The 16,022-nt window shown below is 42.7% G+C and overlaps 2 protein-coding genes across 2 annotated transcripts in view; both read left to right on the top strand.

Moving 5' to 3' along the window:
- LOC120575328 overlaps window positions 1–8,616 on the top strand; it is a 16,043-nt gene extending 7,427 nt beyond the window's left edge. Inside the window, exons 5-7 of the mRNA XM_039826046.1 lie at window positions 5,137–5,485; window positions 7,051–7,144; window positions 8,564–8,616. Of these exons, the coding sequence (XP_039681980.1) occupies window positions 5,137–5,485; window positions 7,051–7,144; window positions 8,564–8,616 (496 nt within the window). The remainder of the gene's footprint in view (window positions 1–5,136; window positions 5,486–7,050; window positions 7,145–8,563) is intronic.
- The window catches only part of LOC120573898 (phospholipid transfer protein-like), a 28,903-nt gene continuing 17,905 nt past the window's right edge, over window positions 5,025–16,022 (top strand). Inside the window, exons 1-4 of the mRNA XM_039823805.1 lie at window positions 5,025–5,465; window positions 12,079–12,204; window positions 12,646–12,730; window positions 12,892–13,038. Of these exons, the coding sequence (XP_039679739.1) occupies window positions 12,093–12,204; window positions 12,646–12,730; window positions 12,892–13,038 (344 nt within the window). The 5' untranslated portion in view covers window positions 5,025–5,465; window positions 12,079–12,092. The remainder of the gene's footprint in view (window positions 5,466–12,078; window positions 12,205–12,645; window positions 12,731–12,891; window positions 13,039–16,022) is intronic.

Raw genomic sequence — 16,022 nt, 5'->3', positions numbered from 1 at the left:
AGAGTAAAATAAGATCGGCTTATCATAAACATATGAAGTAAACACTATTACCCTATTGGGAGACCGAACATTAGTCTGGGTGTACAAACTTTAGGGGGCTCAATACCGCAATACCACATTCTATTTTAAGCCCTGCCCTACGTTCTGCTCTGCTCAAGGGTGTAAAGATGCGGTTAATTCTTGGTCATTGGCTCATTTCATCGCATCAGGTGAAGTATCAAACTTATTCATGCTGTAGAGATAGAAAAATATCTTTCAAGCGGGAAAACCTTTATGCTCAAAATTGCCTTCCACTGGATCATTTTCAAACACATCGGATATTTCATCTTGGCTCATTGGATCATTTAAATGAAATTTCCTGGCCTCATTGCATCCTTAACACCGTCATTTCGGGACCATGCTTCTTCGGCTTAAATTTCAGACAGTCCACAGAGCATCAATCCGACGGGTGACCTCTTGACCCCAGGTCAAAAGATCATCATCAAAGTATGGCTCCTCCTTATCGAGACGTAAAGTTTATCAGTAGAGAAGTAGTATAGAAGTTTTCAACAGTGGGTCAGATATGTAAATTGACATCAGTAGAGTAGATATGTACAGAACAACAGTAAAGTAAGTATTAGAAAGAACAACAGTAGAAGTGAGTATGTAGAAGACAACAGTAGAGTATGTAGAACTCTTTCAGTAAAGTAGTATGTAGAAAGAGACAACAGTGGAATTAGTATGTAGAGACAACAATTAGAAATTAGTATGTAGAAAGAGACAACAGTAGAAGTAGTATGTAAAGAGACATCAGGTAAAATTAGTATGTAGAAGAACAACAGTAGAAGTAAGTATGAACAACAAGTAAAAGTAGTATAGAGAGACAAGAGTAGGGAGTAGTATGTAGAAGAGACAACAATTAGAATTAGTATGTAGAGAGACAACAGTAGAGAGTGGTATGTAGAGAGACAGCAGTAGAGAGTAGTATGTAGAAAGACAACAGTAGACAGTAGTATGTAGACAGACAACAGTAGAGAGTAGTATGTAGAGAGACAACAGTAGAGAGTGGTATGTAGAGAGACAACGGTAGAGAGTAGTATGTACAGAGACAACAGTAGAGATTAGTATGTAGAGAGACAACAGTAGAGAGTAGTATGTAGAGAGACATAAGTAGAGAGTAGTATGTAGAAAGGACAACAGTAGAGTGGTATGTAGAGACATCAGTAGAGTAGTATGTAGAGAGACAACAGTAGAGAGTAGTATGTAGAGAGACAACAGTAGAGAGTAGTATGTAGAGAGACAACAGTAGAGAGTAGTATGTAGAGAGACAACAGTAGAGAGTAGTATGTAGAGAGACAACAGTAGAGAGTGGTATGTAGAGAGACAACGGTAGAGAGTAGTATGTACAGAGACAACAGTAGAGATTAGTATGTAGAGAGACAACAGTAGAGAGTAGTATGTAGAGAGACATAAGTAGAGAGTAGTATGTAGAAAGACAACAGTAGAGTAGTATGTAGAGAGACATCAGTAGAGAGTAGTATGTAGAGAGACAACAGTAGAGAGTAGTATGTAGAGAGCATCAGTAGAGAGTAGTATGTAGAGAGACAGCAGTAGAGGTAGTATGTAGAAAGACAACAGTAGAGAGTAGTATGTAGAGAGACAACAGTAAGAGTGGTATGTAGAGAGACAACGGTGGAGAGTAGTATGTACAGAGACAACAGTAGGAGGTGAGTATGTACAGAGACAACAGTAGAGATTAGTATGTAGAGACAACAGTAGAGAGTAGTATGTAGAGAGCCAGTAGAGAGTAGTATGTAGGAGGAGACAACAGTAGAGTGGTATGTGGAGAGACATCAGTAGAAGAGTGGTATGTAGGAGGACAACAGTGGAGAGTGGTATGTAGAGAGGACATCAGGAGGAGAGTGGTATGTGAGAGAACAACAGTAGAGAGTAGTATGTAGAGAGATGTAGTAGAGTGAGTAGTATGTAGAGAGACAACAGTGAGAGTGGTATGTAGAGAGACATCAGTAGAGAGTGAGTATGTAGAGAGACAACAGTGGGAGTGTAAGTATGTAGAGAGACATCAGTAGAGAGTAGTATGTAGAGGAAACAGTGCGAGTAGAGTATGTAGAGAGACAAAAGTAGAGAGTAATATGTAGAGAGACATCAGTAGAGAGTAGTATGTAGAGAGACAACAGTAGATTAGTATGTAGAGAGACAACAGTAGAGAGTAGTATGTAGAGTGACATCAGTAGAGAGTAGTATGTAGAGAGACAACACTAGAGAGTAGTATGTAGAGAGACAACAGTAGAGAGTAGTATGTAGAGAGACATCAGTAGAGTAGTATGTAGAGAGACAACAGTAGAGAGTAGTCTGTAGAGAGACAACAGTAGAGTAGTATGTAGAGAGACAACAGTAGAGAGTAGTATGTAGAGAGACATCAGTAGAGAGTAGTATGTAGAGAGACAACAGTAGAGAGTAGTATGTAGAGAGACAACTTTAGAGTAGTATGTAGAGAGAAAGGTAGAGAGATAAAAGAGTATTATGTAGAGGACAGTAGTTATGGACAACAGTAGAGAGTAGTAATGTAGAGAGACAAATAGTAGAGAGTAGTATGTAGAGAGACAAGGGGGAATAGTAGAGAGTAGTATGTAGAGAGATAACGTAGAGAGTAGTATGTAGAGACAACAGTAGAGAGTAGGTATGTAGAGAGACATCAGTAGAGAGTAGTATGTAGAGAGACAACTAGTAGAGAGTAGTATGTAGAGAGACAACAGTAGAGAGTAATATGTAGGGGAGAGACATCAGTATTAGAGACAAAGTAGAGAGAAATTCTAACATGTAGAGAGAAATCAGTAGAGAGTAGTATGTAGATAGGACAAACAGTAGAGAGCAGTATGTAGAGAGACAACCGGATTTTAGAGAGACAAACAGAGTAGTATGTAGAGAGACATCAGTAGAGAGTACAGAGAGACAATCAGTAGAGAGACAGCAGTAGAGAGACAACAGTAGAGTGGCATGTAGAGACAAAGTAGAGTATGTAAGACAAACAGTAGAAGTAGTACAGAGAGACAACAGAGAGGATTAGAGAGACAACAGTAGAGAGAGACACAAGTAGAGATAGAGACAACAGTAGAGACAGAGATCAGTAGAGAGACAACAGTAGAGAGAATCATGAGAGAAAATCAGAGAGAGACAGCAGAGAGACAATAGAGAGACAACCAGAGAGACAACAGAGAGACAACAGAGGAAAGACTACGTAGAGACCAACGCTAGAGACCAGAGAGACACAGAGACAACAGTGAGAGACACAACAGAGTAGTATGAGACAACAGTGAGAGACACAGCATGTAGAGAGACACAAGACACAGTGAGTAGTCCAGAGACAGCACAACAGAGAGAGACAACAGTAGAGACAACGAGGTATGTAGAGAGACAACAGTAGAGAGAATAGTATGAGAGACAACATGTGGAGAGACACAGTAGAGGATGTGAGACACAGAGAGAGGTAGTATAGAGACACCAGCAGAGAGGTATGTAAGAGACAACAGTGAGACACAACAGTGAGAGACACTGTATGAGACACAGTGAGAGACAGTGAGACAACAGTGAGACACAGTAGAGAGACAAAGAGACAACAGTGAGAGACACAGAGACTACAGAGACAACAGAGAGAGTGAGACACAGTAGAGAGACACTGATGAAAGAACAGTAGAGTAGTATGTAGAGAGACAATAGTGGTAGAGAGACGGGCAGCATGGTGGATGGAAAGGACCAACATGGAACCGATTAGGTCCCTTTTTGTGTGGGTGTTTTTGGCGGAGCAAGCAAAAAAAAACAACCGACCGCCCCATCCCTTGAACAGAACGGCAAGAAGAGGCACCTATACACCACGGTCCGACCAGAAGAGAACCGGATCACCAAGACCAGTGATGCCAGCACTGTGATGTAGAACGATAACAACGCCCTAACCTACTATAGCGGTGACCACATCCAGAGAGCCACCTTGTCCACAATTTGTCTAAAAAAAATGGTGACCAGAATGGGAGCGCAGCAGGCCCTGTGGAACCAGCTCCCAGTTTGGGTTTGGGGGGCAGACACCATCACCTCATTTAAGAATAAACTGATAACTCTACTCTTTGATAAAGCTTATAGTTAGGGAGTGAGGAGTTGCAGCGTCCGCCTAACCCGGCCCACCTGCTTCTCTTCATAGTCGCTAGATTCATCTACCATATAAAAATAGAGGGAGGCAGGCCAGTACAGCCCGATCCGGTTGGGGAGAGTTCTGGCTCCTCTCCTTAACCTGTCTCTCTTAGTTATGCTGTTATAGTTCTAGACTGCCGGGGAATTTACTTCCTTCCTGTGACACATTGAGCTTCTCTCTTCTCACTCTTTACATCTGTTTCCTTTTGTATGTATCCATGTCCCAGAAATGCTTGTTACTAACCTAACTCTGGGGAGTTTACTAACAAAACTACATCCTGTAGCGCCCTGCTGTGACATGAACTACTACGACTACCATTGTAGTCACCGTTCCATTATCTTTAATGTGACTATTATCGCCACTGTTCATCACCCACCCAACCGGCCCCGTCAGACACCGCCTACCAAGAGTCTGGGTCTGCCGAGGTTTCTTCCTAAAAAGGAGTTTTTCCTCTCCACTGTCGCATTAGCCACTGCTAATGCTTGCTCTGGGGGGAATCACTGTAAATATTGTGGCTTTGTAAATTATAGAGTGTGGTCTAGACCTACTCTATCTGTAAAGTGTCCTGAGATAACTCTTGTTATGATTTGATTCTATAAATAAAATTGAATTGAATTGTTTAAACGAAAGGCCAAAACCCAAAAAAGGAAGTCTTTTTAAAACAGTCACAGGTGTGCCGTTGAGAGACAGCAGTTCATGAACTGGAAAAATACCAACATTATTAATAAGTTTAGGAGATTTCTGCAAAGAAGAGTACAGGCCGAAGGGGAAGAAGAGAGAAGGGGAACTGCCCCGTCCTCACACAGACCTTATGTCTCAACCCCACATATCATCATTATGATCTGTCTTGCACAAGTGTTTCCTAAGAAGAGCTGAGTTGTTTAATCAGCGGTGTATCAGAGAGTTGTCCCTACGTGGCTAACCTCTGTGTCCTCAGCTCCACCTGTCAGAAGGTGTGGCCAATCAGCTTCCTTTAAAAAGGACTGCTTCTGTCCTGTCAGGCCCAGAGATCAGGGGCTTCCTCCGAGACTCAACAACCTGCAGACTGTCCTCAGAGACCACCATCACATCCAGCAACCATCCAGCCAGCCGACCAATCACAGCAGGCAGACGCTTTTGGGCCATCCAGCCAGCCAACCAATCACAGCAAGCAGACGCTTCTGGGCCATTCAGCCAGCCGACCAATCACAGCCGGCAGGCATTTCTGGCCTAGCATCAGCCAACCAATCACAGCAGGCAGACGTCTCTGGACCAGCATCCAGCTCTCCGACCCTCTCTCCAGGTCTGAACTCTCTGCTTTCTGTAAAAAAACAAACAAAGATTTTTCCTGTGTTTTTAAAAATAACAAAAATAGAGACTAGACTGTAAATTTATGTCAAATAACATGAAAAACCGTAAGATTTCAATTTCTTTTTTAAAGAAGATTAATTGTTTTGCACTCTCTGCTTTAACTAACACAGTTAAGAATTTTCCTGCAAAAAAATGGAAAAAACATTACAAGACAAAATTATCATTGTTTTACTGTTGCTACAATTACAGTAGAGTTTTTATTACTTTCACAGTTTTACGCTATGTTTAATAAACCTATTTTAACCTAAGTTAATATAAAAAAGACGTTGAATTCACGTAAAAGAACATGACCTGTAACTGTGAATAGTAGAAGACATTTTTTCTTTCCTCCCCTCCTCTCTCCTCCTCTTTATGTCTCCAAATTAACTGTCAGGGCCCAGTTCTGACAGAAGGTCAGATCCAGGTGCTGCTGTAAGCCTTGTTTGGAGGGCGAGAGCAGCACCAGGTCATCTGCAAAGAGCAGGAATTTAACTTCTGTATTGTTTAGGGGGAGTCCAGGAGCTGTAGATTGTTCCAGTAACACAGCTAGCTCATTAACATAGATGTTGAACAGGGTAGGACTCAAGCTACAGCCCTGTCTCACCCCATGCCCCTGAGTGAAGTATTCTGTTCTGCTGTTATCAATTTTCTCAGCACTTTTGTTGTCCATATACATGGATTTGATTATATCATATATTTCACCCCCTACACCGCTTTGTAAAGTTTTATAAAATAATCCATCATGCCAAATTGAGTCAAATGCTTTCCTAAAATCACCAAAACAAGCAAAGATTTTACTTTTGTTTGCTTGAATAACAAGTTTATTGATTAGGGTGTGTAGGGTGTAGATGTGGTCAGTGGTAAGATGTTTTGGTAAGAAGCCAATCTGACCTTTACTCAGGACATTGTGTTCGGTAAGGAAGACCTGTAGACGGGCGTTTAGAATACAGCAGAAAACCTTCCCCAGGTAACTGTTCACACAGATGCCTCGGTAGTTATTGGGTTCAAATTTGTCTCCACTATTTGCACTAACTGTATATCGCCTCTTTACTATATTCAGCATTTTGACAGACTGTTCATGTTTACTGTGTTATTACTCATCCACATCACTAAGTAGACTACATCTTGCACTAAGGATATATTGACTTCACTACTTCTCAGCAATAATATAGACTGTCTGTTTATATATACTGCGTTATAACTGATCACTGGGTCCACATCACTATTGTCAGGTTTTCATGGACTTTCAGTGTGTTTTCATCATCATCTCTGTCTTCACCTGTTTAGTTAATTCTGTCAGGTCCATAAAGTCAAGAACACACATGACAATAAAAATGATTTAGGAAATTTTTATTGAATAATTGCATTTCAGCTAATAAATTCGGAATTAAATTTTGGCGGTATGGCTCTGTTCAGGGAGTCCTCTGACCTTTCATGAGCACCATGAAATAGCAGAGAGTCAGAGGACAGCAGCAGCATTAGGGAACGCTCACACAGTTTAGGACTGTGTGAGCTTAACTATTCCCCCACATGAACAGAGCAGCAACGATGACATAGAAGCAAATGCCACGCTATTATACGACAAGGAGGAGCAGGGGAGGTGGCGGGCGGCAGAGAAGCGGCAGCAAGCAGGTAGGAGCAAACTGAATCTGCTTTAAATAGGGCGCCCTGTTTGAGTGTAGCCATTGAGCAGCGAGGGGTGTTGACCAGCTGATGCGCTAATCCAGATCAGCTGATGCAGCTCAGCTGGAGCAGATCAGCTGATGAGACCGTGTTGATGGCCAATAGCGTTAGCAGCGTCTTGACTACCTGGCCTGCCAGAACTGACGCTGACGCTCAATTTAGTTCAGTGTCATCACCTGTGTCTAGTTGTGTTAATCATCTTCACCTGTTTTTGTTCTCATCACCCTCGGTGTATTTAAGTTCCTGTTTCTCACTCCTCAGTTGTCGGTCAGTGTTTGAGTATGACACTCTCTGTTTCGAGTTTTTGTGTTTGGATATTGCCATTTTTGAATAAACCTTTTGAGTTTTTGCATCTTCGTTTGGAATTCCTCTTCATTCCTCCTGTGACGTGACAACTATCTTGCCCACAATTTAATTTTGCACTAACTGTATTCTGACTCTTTACTACTTCTCAGCAAGGTTATAGATTGTCTATCTCATGTATATTATGTATTCACCTTACCACTTTCGCATATCCATCGACTTACTTACACCTCACTTTGTGCCGGCTTGAACTGCCTACTTAATCTGTACCTTTGTTTGTATTTTTTTTTTCTTGTGCTATGTTGAATGTGAATCTACTGGATATGTTGTCTTGTACGCTTACGCTTTTCTTGGCCAGGTCGCCGTTGTAAATTAGAGCCTGTTCTCCATGGCCTACCTGGTTAAATAAAGGTTAAATAAAAAAATAAAAACACCTAAAGATAGGGGATATAAGCCCCCTGTTCCAGACCCAGGGAAGCAGCCAGCTTGAAGAACGAGATCAAACAGCTTTAAAAGGGCCTTCTCCAGCTCGGGGGTGCTGTGTTTCAGCATTCCAGTCCTGATGCTGTCAGGTCCATATGCTTATTTTGGTTTTAGTTTATGGAGTGTGTGTTAATTCCTCTTGGGTGATTTCATCAGTCAAGTGGGTTTTGATTGTCTTTTATGATTTTTTTTCAAGGGAGTGTAACTTTTGTGTAATGACTTGTTGGCCAATTGTAAGATTATCTGATGGGATTGTGTTGTAAAGGTTTTCAAAGTAATTCCTCCATGTTCCTCTGTCTTTCAGAGGTGTGTCTTGGTTTGGTTTTGGGTTTAGGTTATTCCATTTTTCCCAAAACTGATTCTGCCTTATTGAGGTTTCTATTTCTTCTAGGGTTTCATTATAGTGTTTTTCTTTTTTCTTCTGAATCATATGTTTATATTCTTTAAGTTTGCTGCAGTAGTTTTCTCTAATTTCTGGGTTGTGTGGTTGGCGGTGTTTTTGGTTGGAGATTTTTTGGAGGTTTTTCCTCATCAGTTCACACTCCTTGTCAAACCATTTTTTCTTTGTGGGTTGTGTTTTAGGGTTTAGGATTACCCCTCAAGAGATTAGCTTTGAGGGCAATCCTGTGATATAGTTCATTTATTTGATTTACTGCCATAGTTACATCTGCATGATTTGGTGTGAATGTTGTTACTAAAAAGTTGTTAATGAGATTAGTAATTTCAACTGAGTTAACTGCATTGGTGAATTCAGACACACTGTCAGATGTCCATTTATAGGACAGGTTGAGTTTTACAAGTTTTTTAGTGTCTATATAAGTGTTCTTTTCAGATATACATTTATCTGGCAGTGGTCTGAAAGTGGTAACTGTGGTCTTACAGTGATGGAGGAGGGGTCCAGTAATTGCGTAGTCGACTACACTAGACCGAAGAGCTGAGCAGTATGTGAACCGGCCTAATGAGTCCCCTGTCATCCTACCATTCAGAAAGTACAGGCCTAGGCCTCGACACAGATGCACTAGCTCTTTACCATTTCTATTAATAACAGAGTCAGGGTTGTGTCTAGATTTCATCTGATTTTCCAAGATTGGTGATGTAATGAATTTGTTATCTTTCTCACTTATTTTGACTATTTCATTTTCCAAACCTGTTCTAGCATTAATTCCCCACATAGCAGCACATTGCCCTGAGCCTGGAAATGGCTGCACTCTGAGTTCAGGTCAGTGAAGAACTCTTCTTTAAAGTATGGGGATTCTGCAGGTGGGGCATACACTGCACAGATGTAGAGGTCATTGTCATGACTTATAACTCCTTTATTCAGCTTCAACCACACTCAAGTGAGTTCTTTCTTTTTGACAGATAGATATGGTGTCAGGAATTCTTTAAACCAAATTATAACTCTCTGTCACGTTTTGTTTTTTTATTTTGAAGATACAAAGAAAAAAGCCTGAGGGACAGTGGGTACTTAAATCTGTTTCCAATAGAACACCAATGTCATGGTGTTTGATACAAAGTAGAAAGTCAGAGTTAAGACTTTTGGCTCCTGGATATTCCAGGAAGTTATGGAGAATGATCTTGTCATGTATATTATGTATATTCTTGGTTGAGTCATTGAAAGAGAAATTAAAAAGAAAGAAATAGTCACAAATGAATACATATGGGTATTCTTCTCTTATCCGTTTCTTTTTTTTTAGCCTAACTTCTGGAAGATGAGTTGAAGCGGTTGCCTAACTTCTCCGATGTGGGTACAGACTGGGTGTTTACTACCTTGGACTATGTCTGAGTAGGTTGGGTGGTGTTGTACAGCTCCACAGCAGTGGCAGTTGTCCAGCAGAGTGCTCTCCTCATGTGTACTTGTGGTGTAGGAGGTCCTTGCATGAGGGCATGGTTCAGCTTGGCCGGGTTCGGTATTATTGAGCTGGGGTCTGCTGGTTTGAGCTCTCCTGGGCTGAGTACTGCTAGCCTGGGCCTTGCTGTGCTGGGCTCTGGTTGGGCTGGTCTGGTCATGGTTCTTCTGGGTTGGGCTCCGCTGTGACGGGATTGGTTGATCTGCCGATGAGAGGGCTGGGCTCTGGTGTGGACTCTTTGTGTATTAACTTTGTTGAGTTGGGGTTTCTGTTGTCTATTGTGGGGCTGGACTGGATCGGAGGTGAGAGGGGACTCTGCCCAGAGTCGTATCTTTTATGTCCTACCCTCTCTCTCTCTCTCCCTTCATCTCTCTCTCTCTCTCTCTCTCTGTCTGTCTTTCTCCCCCTTTCTCTCTTTCTCTCTCTCTCCTAAAAAATTATACTGTCACACCGACAATGCTAATGCGCGCTCTAGTCTCCTTGCTCAGCCAATCCCTCAGTGATATCACTCATTAATACACCTGGCATTACCTACCTACCTGGCTACTCAGGTAACAAGGAGACGTCTCAGGTAGCAAGGAGATGTCCAGGGATTTCCTACCTGGCTACTCAGGTAACAAGGAGACGTCTCAGGTAACAAGGAGACGTCCAGGGATTACCTACCTGGCTACTCAGGTAACAAGGAGACGTCCAGGGATTACCTACCTGGCTACTCAGGTAACAAGGAGACGTCTCAGGTAACAAGGAGACATCCAGGGATTACCTACCTGGCTACTCAGGTAACAAGGAGACGTCTCAGGTAACAAGGAGACGTCCAGGGATTTCCTACCTGGCTTCTCAGGTAACAAGGAGACGTCTCAGGTAGCAAGGAGACGTCCAGGGATTACCTACCTGGCTACTCAGGTAACAAGGAGACGTCTCAGGTAGCAAGGAGACGTCCAGGGATTTCCTACCTTGCTACTCAGGTAACAAGGAGACGTCTCAGGTAGCAAGGAGACGTCCAGGGATTTCCTACCTGGCTACTCAGGTAAGAAGGAGACGTCTCAGGTAACAAGGAGACGTCCAGGGATTTCCTACCTGGCTTCTCAGGTAACAAGGAGACGTCTCAGGTAGCAAGGAGACGTCCAGGGATTTCCTACCTGGCTACTCAGGTAACAAGGAGACGTCTCATGTAGCAAGGAGACGTCCAGGGATTTCCTACCTGGCTACTCAGGTAACAAGGAGACGTCTCAGGTAGCAAGGAGACGTCCAGAGTTTCCTACCTGGCTACTCAGGTAACAAGGAGACGTCTCAGGTAGCAAGGAGACGTCCAGGGATTTTCCTTGCTACTCAGGTAACAAGGAGACGTCTCAGGTAGCAAGGAGACGTCCAGGGATTTCCTACCTGGCTACTCAGGTAAGAAGGAGACGTCTCAGGTAACAAGGAGACGTCCAGGGATTTCCTACCTGGCTTCTCAGGTAACAAGGAGACGTCTCAGGTAGCAAGGAGACGTCCAGGGATTTCCTACCTGGCTACTCAGGTAACAAGGAGACGTCTCATGTAGCAAGGAGACGTCCAGGGATTTCCTACCTGGCTACTCAGGTAACAAGGAGACGTCTCAGGTAGCAAGGAGACGTCCAGGGATTTCCTACCTGGCTACTCAGGTAACAAGGAGACGTCTCAGGTAACAAGGAGACGTCCAGGGATTTCCTACCTGGCTACTCAGGTAACAAGGAGACTCTCAGGTAGCAAGGAGGAGACGTCCAGGGATTACCTAGGCTACTCAGGTAACAAGGAGAAGACGTCTCAGGTAGCAAGGAGAGGGTCCAGGGATTTCCTACCTTGCTACTCAGGTAAGAAGGAGACGTCTCAGGTAACAAGGGGACGTCCAGGGTTTCCTACCTGGCTACTCAGGTAACAAGGAGACGTCTCAGGTAGCAGAAGGAGTCCAGGGATTTCCTACCTGGCTACTCAGGTAACAAAGGGCATGTCAGGTTAGCAAGGAGACGTCCAGGGATTTCCTACCTGGCTACTCAGGTAACAAGGAGACGTCTCAGGTACCAAAGGAGACGTCCAGGGATTTCCCGGCTACTACAGGTAGATGTAACAAGGAGAAGTTAATACTCAGGTAGCAAGGAATGGCACCAAAAAGGGAAAAAAGGGGGAAAGTATTTAAAATTTTGAGACACTAAAACATGGGGACATAGAGTCCAGGTTGCATAGAAAACAATGTTACCCTTTAGCGTTGAACATGTATCTTCTGTGTTTCAGGTTAGTTTGTCAGGATGACTTCCTGTGTGTTTTCCCTCTTCTTCCTGCTCTCCCTCTGTTCCTCCATCACTGCCGACGGTCCCACCGGACTCAAAGTGAGAATCACCGACAAAGCGACGGAGCTCTGTAAGATCTGTGTTGAGAAGCACACACTGATTCATCCCTCTGTCATAAACATAAGGTTAAGAGAAGGATGCTGAGGAAGTGTTTTAGTGACTTTTTAGGGCTTTATGAAACTTTGATTAATTTAAAGAAAAAGGAGAACAAATCTAAAATGAAGATGAAGAAATTGCAGCACCTAGGAATGATGATAGAGAAGATGAGCAACATTTAGTTTCATATCTAGAGACGTGCTTTCACTGGAGTAGTATTTGTGTGTGTGTGTGTGTGTGTGTGTGTCTGTGTGTGTGTGTGTGTATGTGTTTGTGTGTGTGTATGTGTGTGTTTGTGTGTGTGTTTGTGTGTGTCTATGTGTGTGTGTGTGTGTGTGTGTGTGTGTGTGTTTCATATCTAGAGACATGTGTTCTGTGTTTTCACTGAACTAGTATTTGTGTTGTGTTTTTGCAGTGAAAGATTTAGGTCTGAAGTTTTTGAAGGAGCTGATTAAAAAACCTTTTGAGGATTTCCAGTTGTTAACGTGCCACATTAAAAGGTAAAATTATCATATTATTATTATTACTGTTCTATTCTTTATATTCCCCTTTTTTAAAATAATTTCTTTATTTATATTTTCTTATTTATAGTTTATCATTATCTTTAGTTTCTTGGTTTTTAATGATTGCATATTTATATATTGTGTTTGCTCCTCCACAGGTTGACATTAACTCGTCTGGACATGAACCCAAATGATGTCAATATCAGGTTCCAGCCGGGTTCAGGTCTTCAGTTTGAGTTCAAGGACCTGAACGGCACCGCAGAAATCGAAAGAGGAACCAATCGTTGCTTTTTAAATATCTTTCAGTACGTATGAAACCACAGTTCATATTAGGGCTGCAACAACGAATCGATAAAATCGATAAAATTCGATTACTAAAAAAGTTGGCAACGAATTTAATTATCGATTCGTTGTGTCGCGCAACTATTAGGCCACCTAGTCGCGGAGATAAAAAAAAAATTGAGTTGAGCGCAGAGCGGAGCAGCGCGGAGCGAAAGAAAAAAAAAGAGCAGAGCGGGGGTAGAGGAAATACAGAGAGAGACCGGAGAGACCCGTAACGATGTTCTGAAACACACGGCGGAGGCAGAGAAATCACTACAACCTAAGACATCCAAGGTGTGGGAGCATTTCACACTAAATAAATCAAAAACGTGTTAATTACAAGATAAGCAAAAGCGACACGGCATGGCACGGGCGCACCACGGTGATGAGTCAGCACCTAAAACGTAAACATGTTGGAGTCCTTGATGAGGAGGAAGGGAGTTTAACAGCAGGGTAAAGTCACTACACTATCCTACTGCTGTTCAACAGAACAACAACAGCAGGGTAAAGTCTCTACACTATCCTACTTCTGTTCAAAGGGGTGATAGAATGCAAAACTGATTTTACCCTGTCATAGTTGAATAACGACAGTTCGGTGGGTAAATAGGACATACATAGAAGCTCAAAGTCCCACTGACACCCCTTTACTATGAAAATCTCATATTTTGAAACTGCTGCTGAAAACGGGCGAATCCCAACAAAGCTGGAAGTTGACGTCAAACTCCCAAAAACAGGAACCTTTGTCACAGCCATGGGTGTATTAAGAGAACGGTCACGCCCCAACATTTACATAGGCTACACAACTGACCTGAGATCAGCTAGTCTTCTGAATCTAGGTCGTGCAGATCTCAGAAAATGTATACATTGTTCATATGCTATTTTACCATTAAATTCACTTCTGAGACTTTTTTATGCGAGAAATCATCTACTTAGAGGTCAAATATGGGCCGTTTTACGAAAATTGATGTCTAATTGCAAATTTTGTTCGACTGTGTGTCGGACTTCAGAGGCTGGTGCTGCCTGTGTTGCTGCCTCGCCGCCTGGCCTGTCTTCCTCCACAGACCCCGGCTTGCTGTGAGCCCGATTGAGCTCCGGCCGCGCGCCACAGCCCACAGCACCTCATACCGCACAAAGTCACCGTTTGGGCTGGTGGACTACTACCAAACGCCGCGCTGCTCTGACAGAGCTCCAGGGCCTGCAACTCCCCTCTTCCTGCTAGCTAGCTAAATGCCCGGTGTATGTGAGTGAAAGCGCGGTCAGCGAGAGCTTGTTACGCCAGCATTCTCTTACCACAGATTCTAGTTAATCTTATAATGTGTGTAATTATAATGTGTTGAGTTATTTAAATAAACGATTGGGAAAATAAACGCCGCTTGTCCATGAGTCTCATTGATAGAGCCTGCAGCTGGATGGAGCTCTATCAATGCGAGCTAGCCTCTTTTTAGAATTCCTCTGGAATTCACAAATATTCATTAACTTGAAATCGGACACCGTTGTTAGCTTTATAAAACATATAGTTAGATGTTGTATAAGTGGGCGTGAAATTCAAACTGTAAATATACTCGAATTACAACCACAAATGAAGCTAACTAGCCGCAATCTGTACACATAGGATTGCAGGGACAGTCGCAGCTAACGAAACCCTTACAGCTCACAAATATTCATTAACTTCAAATCAGACACCGTTGTTAGCTTTATAAAACATATAGTTAGATGTTGTATAAGTGGCGTGACGAAATTCAAACTGTAAATATACTCAAATTACGACCAAAAATGAAGCTAACTAGCCGCAATCTGTACACATAGGATTGCAGGGACAGTCGCAGCTAACGAAACCCTTACAGCTCACAAATATTCATTAACTTGAAATCGGACACCGTTGTTAGCTTTATAAAACATATAGTTAGTTGTTGTATAGCTAAGTGGCGTGACACTTAATGTTTTTTTTTTCCGATTCATCGATTAATCGAAAAAATAATCGACAGATTAATCGATTATTAAAATAATCGTTAGTTGCAGCCCTAGTTCATATTCCATGTGTCAGGAACTCCAACTTAATCTTACAAGTTTAAATTGCATTATAATGAATGATCATTCAAGGTGCTCTAAGCAATGTCACATGTTTTTTTAGGCTACAACATTTTTTGTCACATACAGCAAACATCTCCTCACTATCTGCTAGCTGTCTGTCCCCTGAACACACTGTAAAAAACATCTCCTCACTATCTGCTAGCTGCCTGTCCCCTGAACACACTGTAAAAAACATCTCCTCACTATCTGCTAGCTGCCTGTCCCCTGAACACACTGTAAAAAACATCTCCTCACTATCTGCTAGCTGCCTGTCCCCTGAACACACTGTAAAAACATCTCCTCACTATCTGCTAGCTGCATGTCCCCTGAACACAGTAAAAACATCTCCTCACTATCTGCTAGCTGCCGTCCCCTGAACACACTGTAAAAAACATCTCCTCACTATCTGCTAGCTGCCTGTCCCCTGAACACACTGTAAAAACATCTCCTCACTATCTGCTAGCTGCTTGTCCCCTGAACACACTGTAAAAAACATCTCCTCACTATCTGCTAGCTGCCTGTCCCCTGAACACACTGTAAAAATCATCTCCTCACTATCTGCTAGCTGCCTGCCCCTGAACACACTGTAAACCTGTACACATTCCTCCTCACTATCTGCTAGCTGTCTGTCCCCTGAACACACTGTAAAAAATTCTCCTCACTATCTGCTAGCTGCCTGTCCCCTGAACACACTGTAAAAACATCTCCTCACTATCTGCTAGCTGCCTGTCCCCTGAACACACTGTAAAAAACATCTCCTCACTATCTGCTAGCTGTCTGTCCACACAAACTGTAAAACATCTCCACCCTCTACTATCTCCTCAGCTGTCTGTCCGCCCGACCTATGCGCTAAAAATATCCTCACACTATCTGCTAGCTGTCTGTCCGCGGCACACAC

Source organism: Perca fluviatilis, chromosome 15, assembly GCF_010015445.1.
Source record: "Perca fluviatilis chromosome 15, GENO_Pfluv_1.0, whole genome shotgun sequence".
Taxonomy (NCBI): domain Eukaryota; kingdom Metazoa; phylum Chordata; class Actinopteri; order Perciformes; family Percidae; genus Perca; species Perca fluviatilis.
This window is presented reverse-complemented; position numbering and strand designations above follow the sequence as displayed.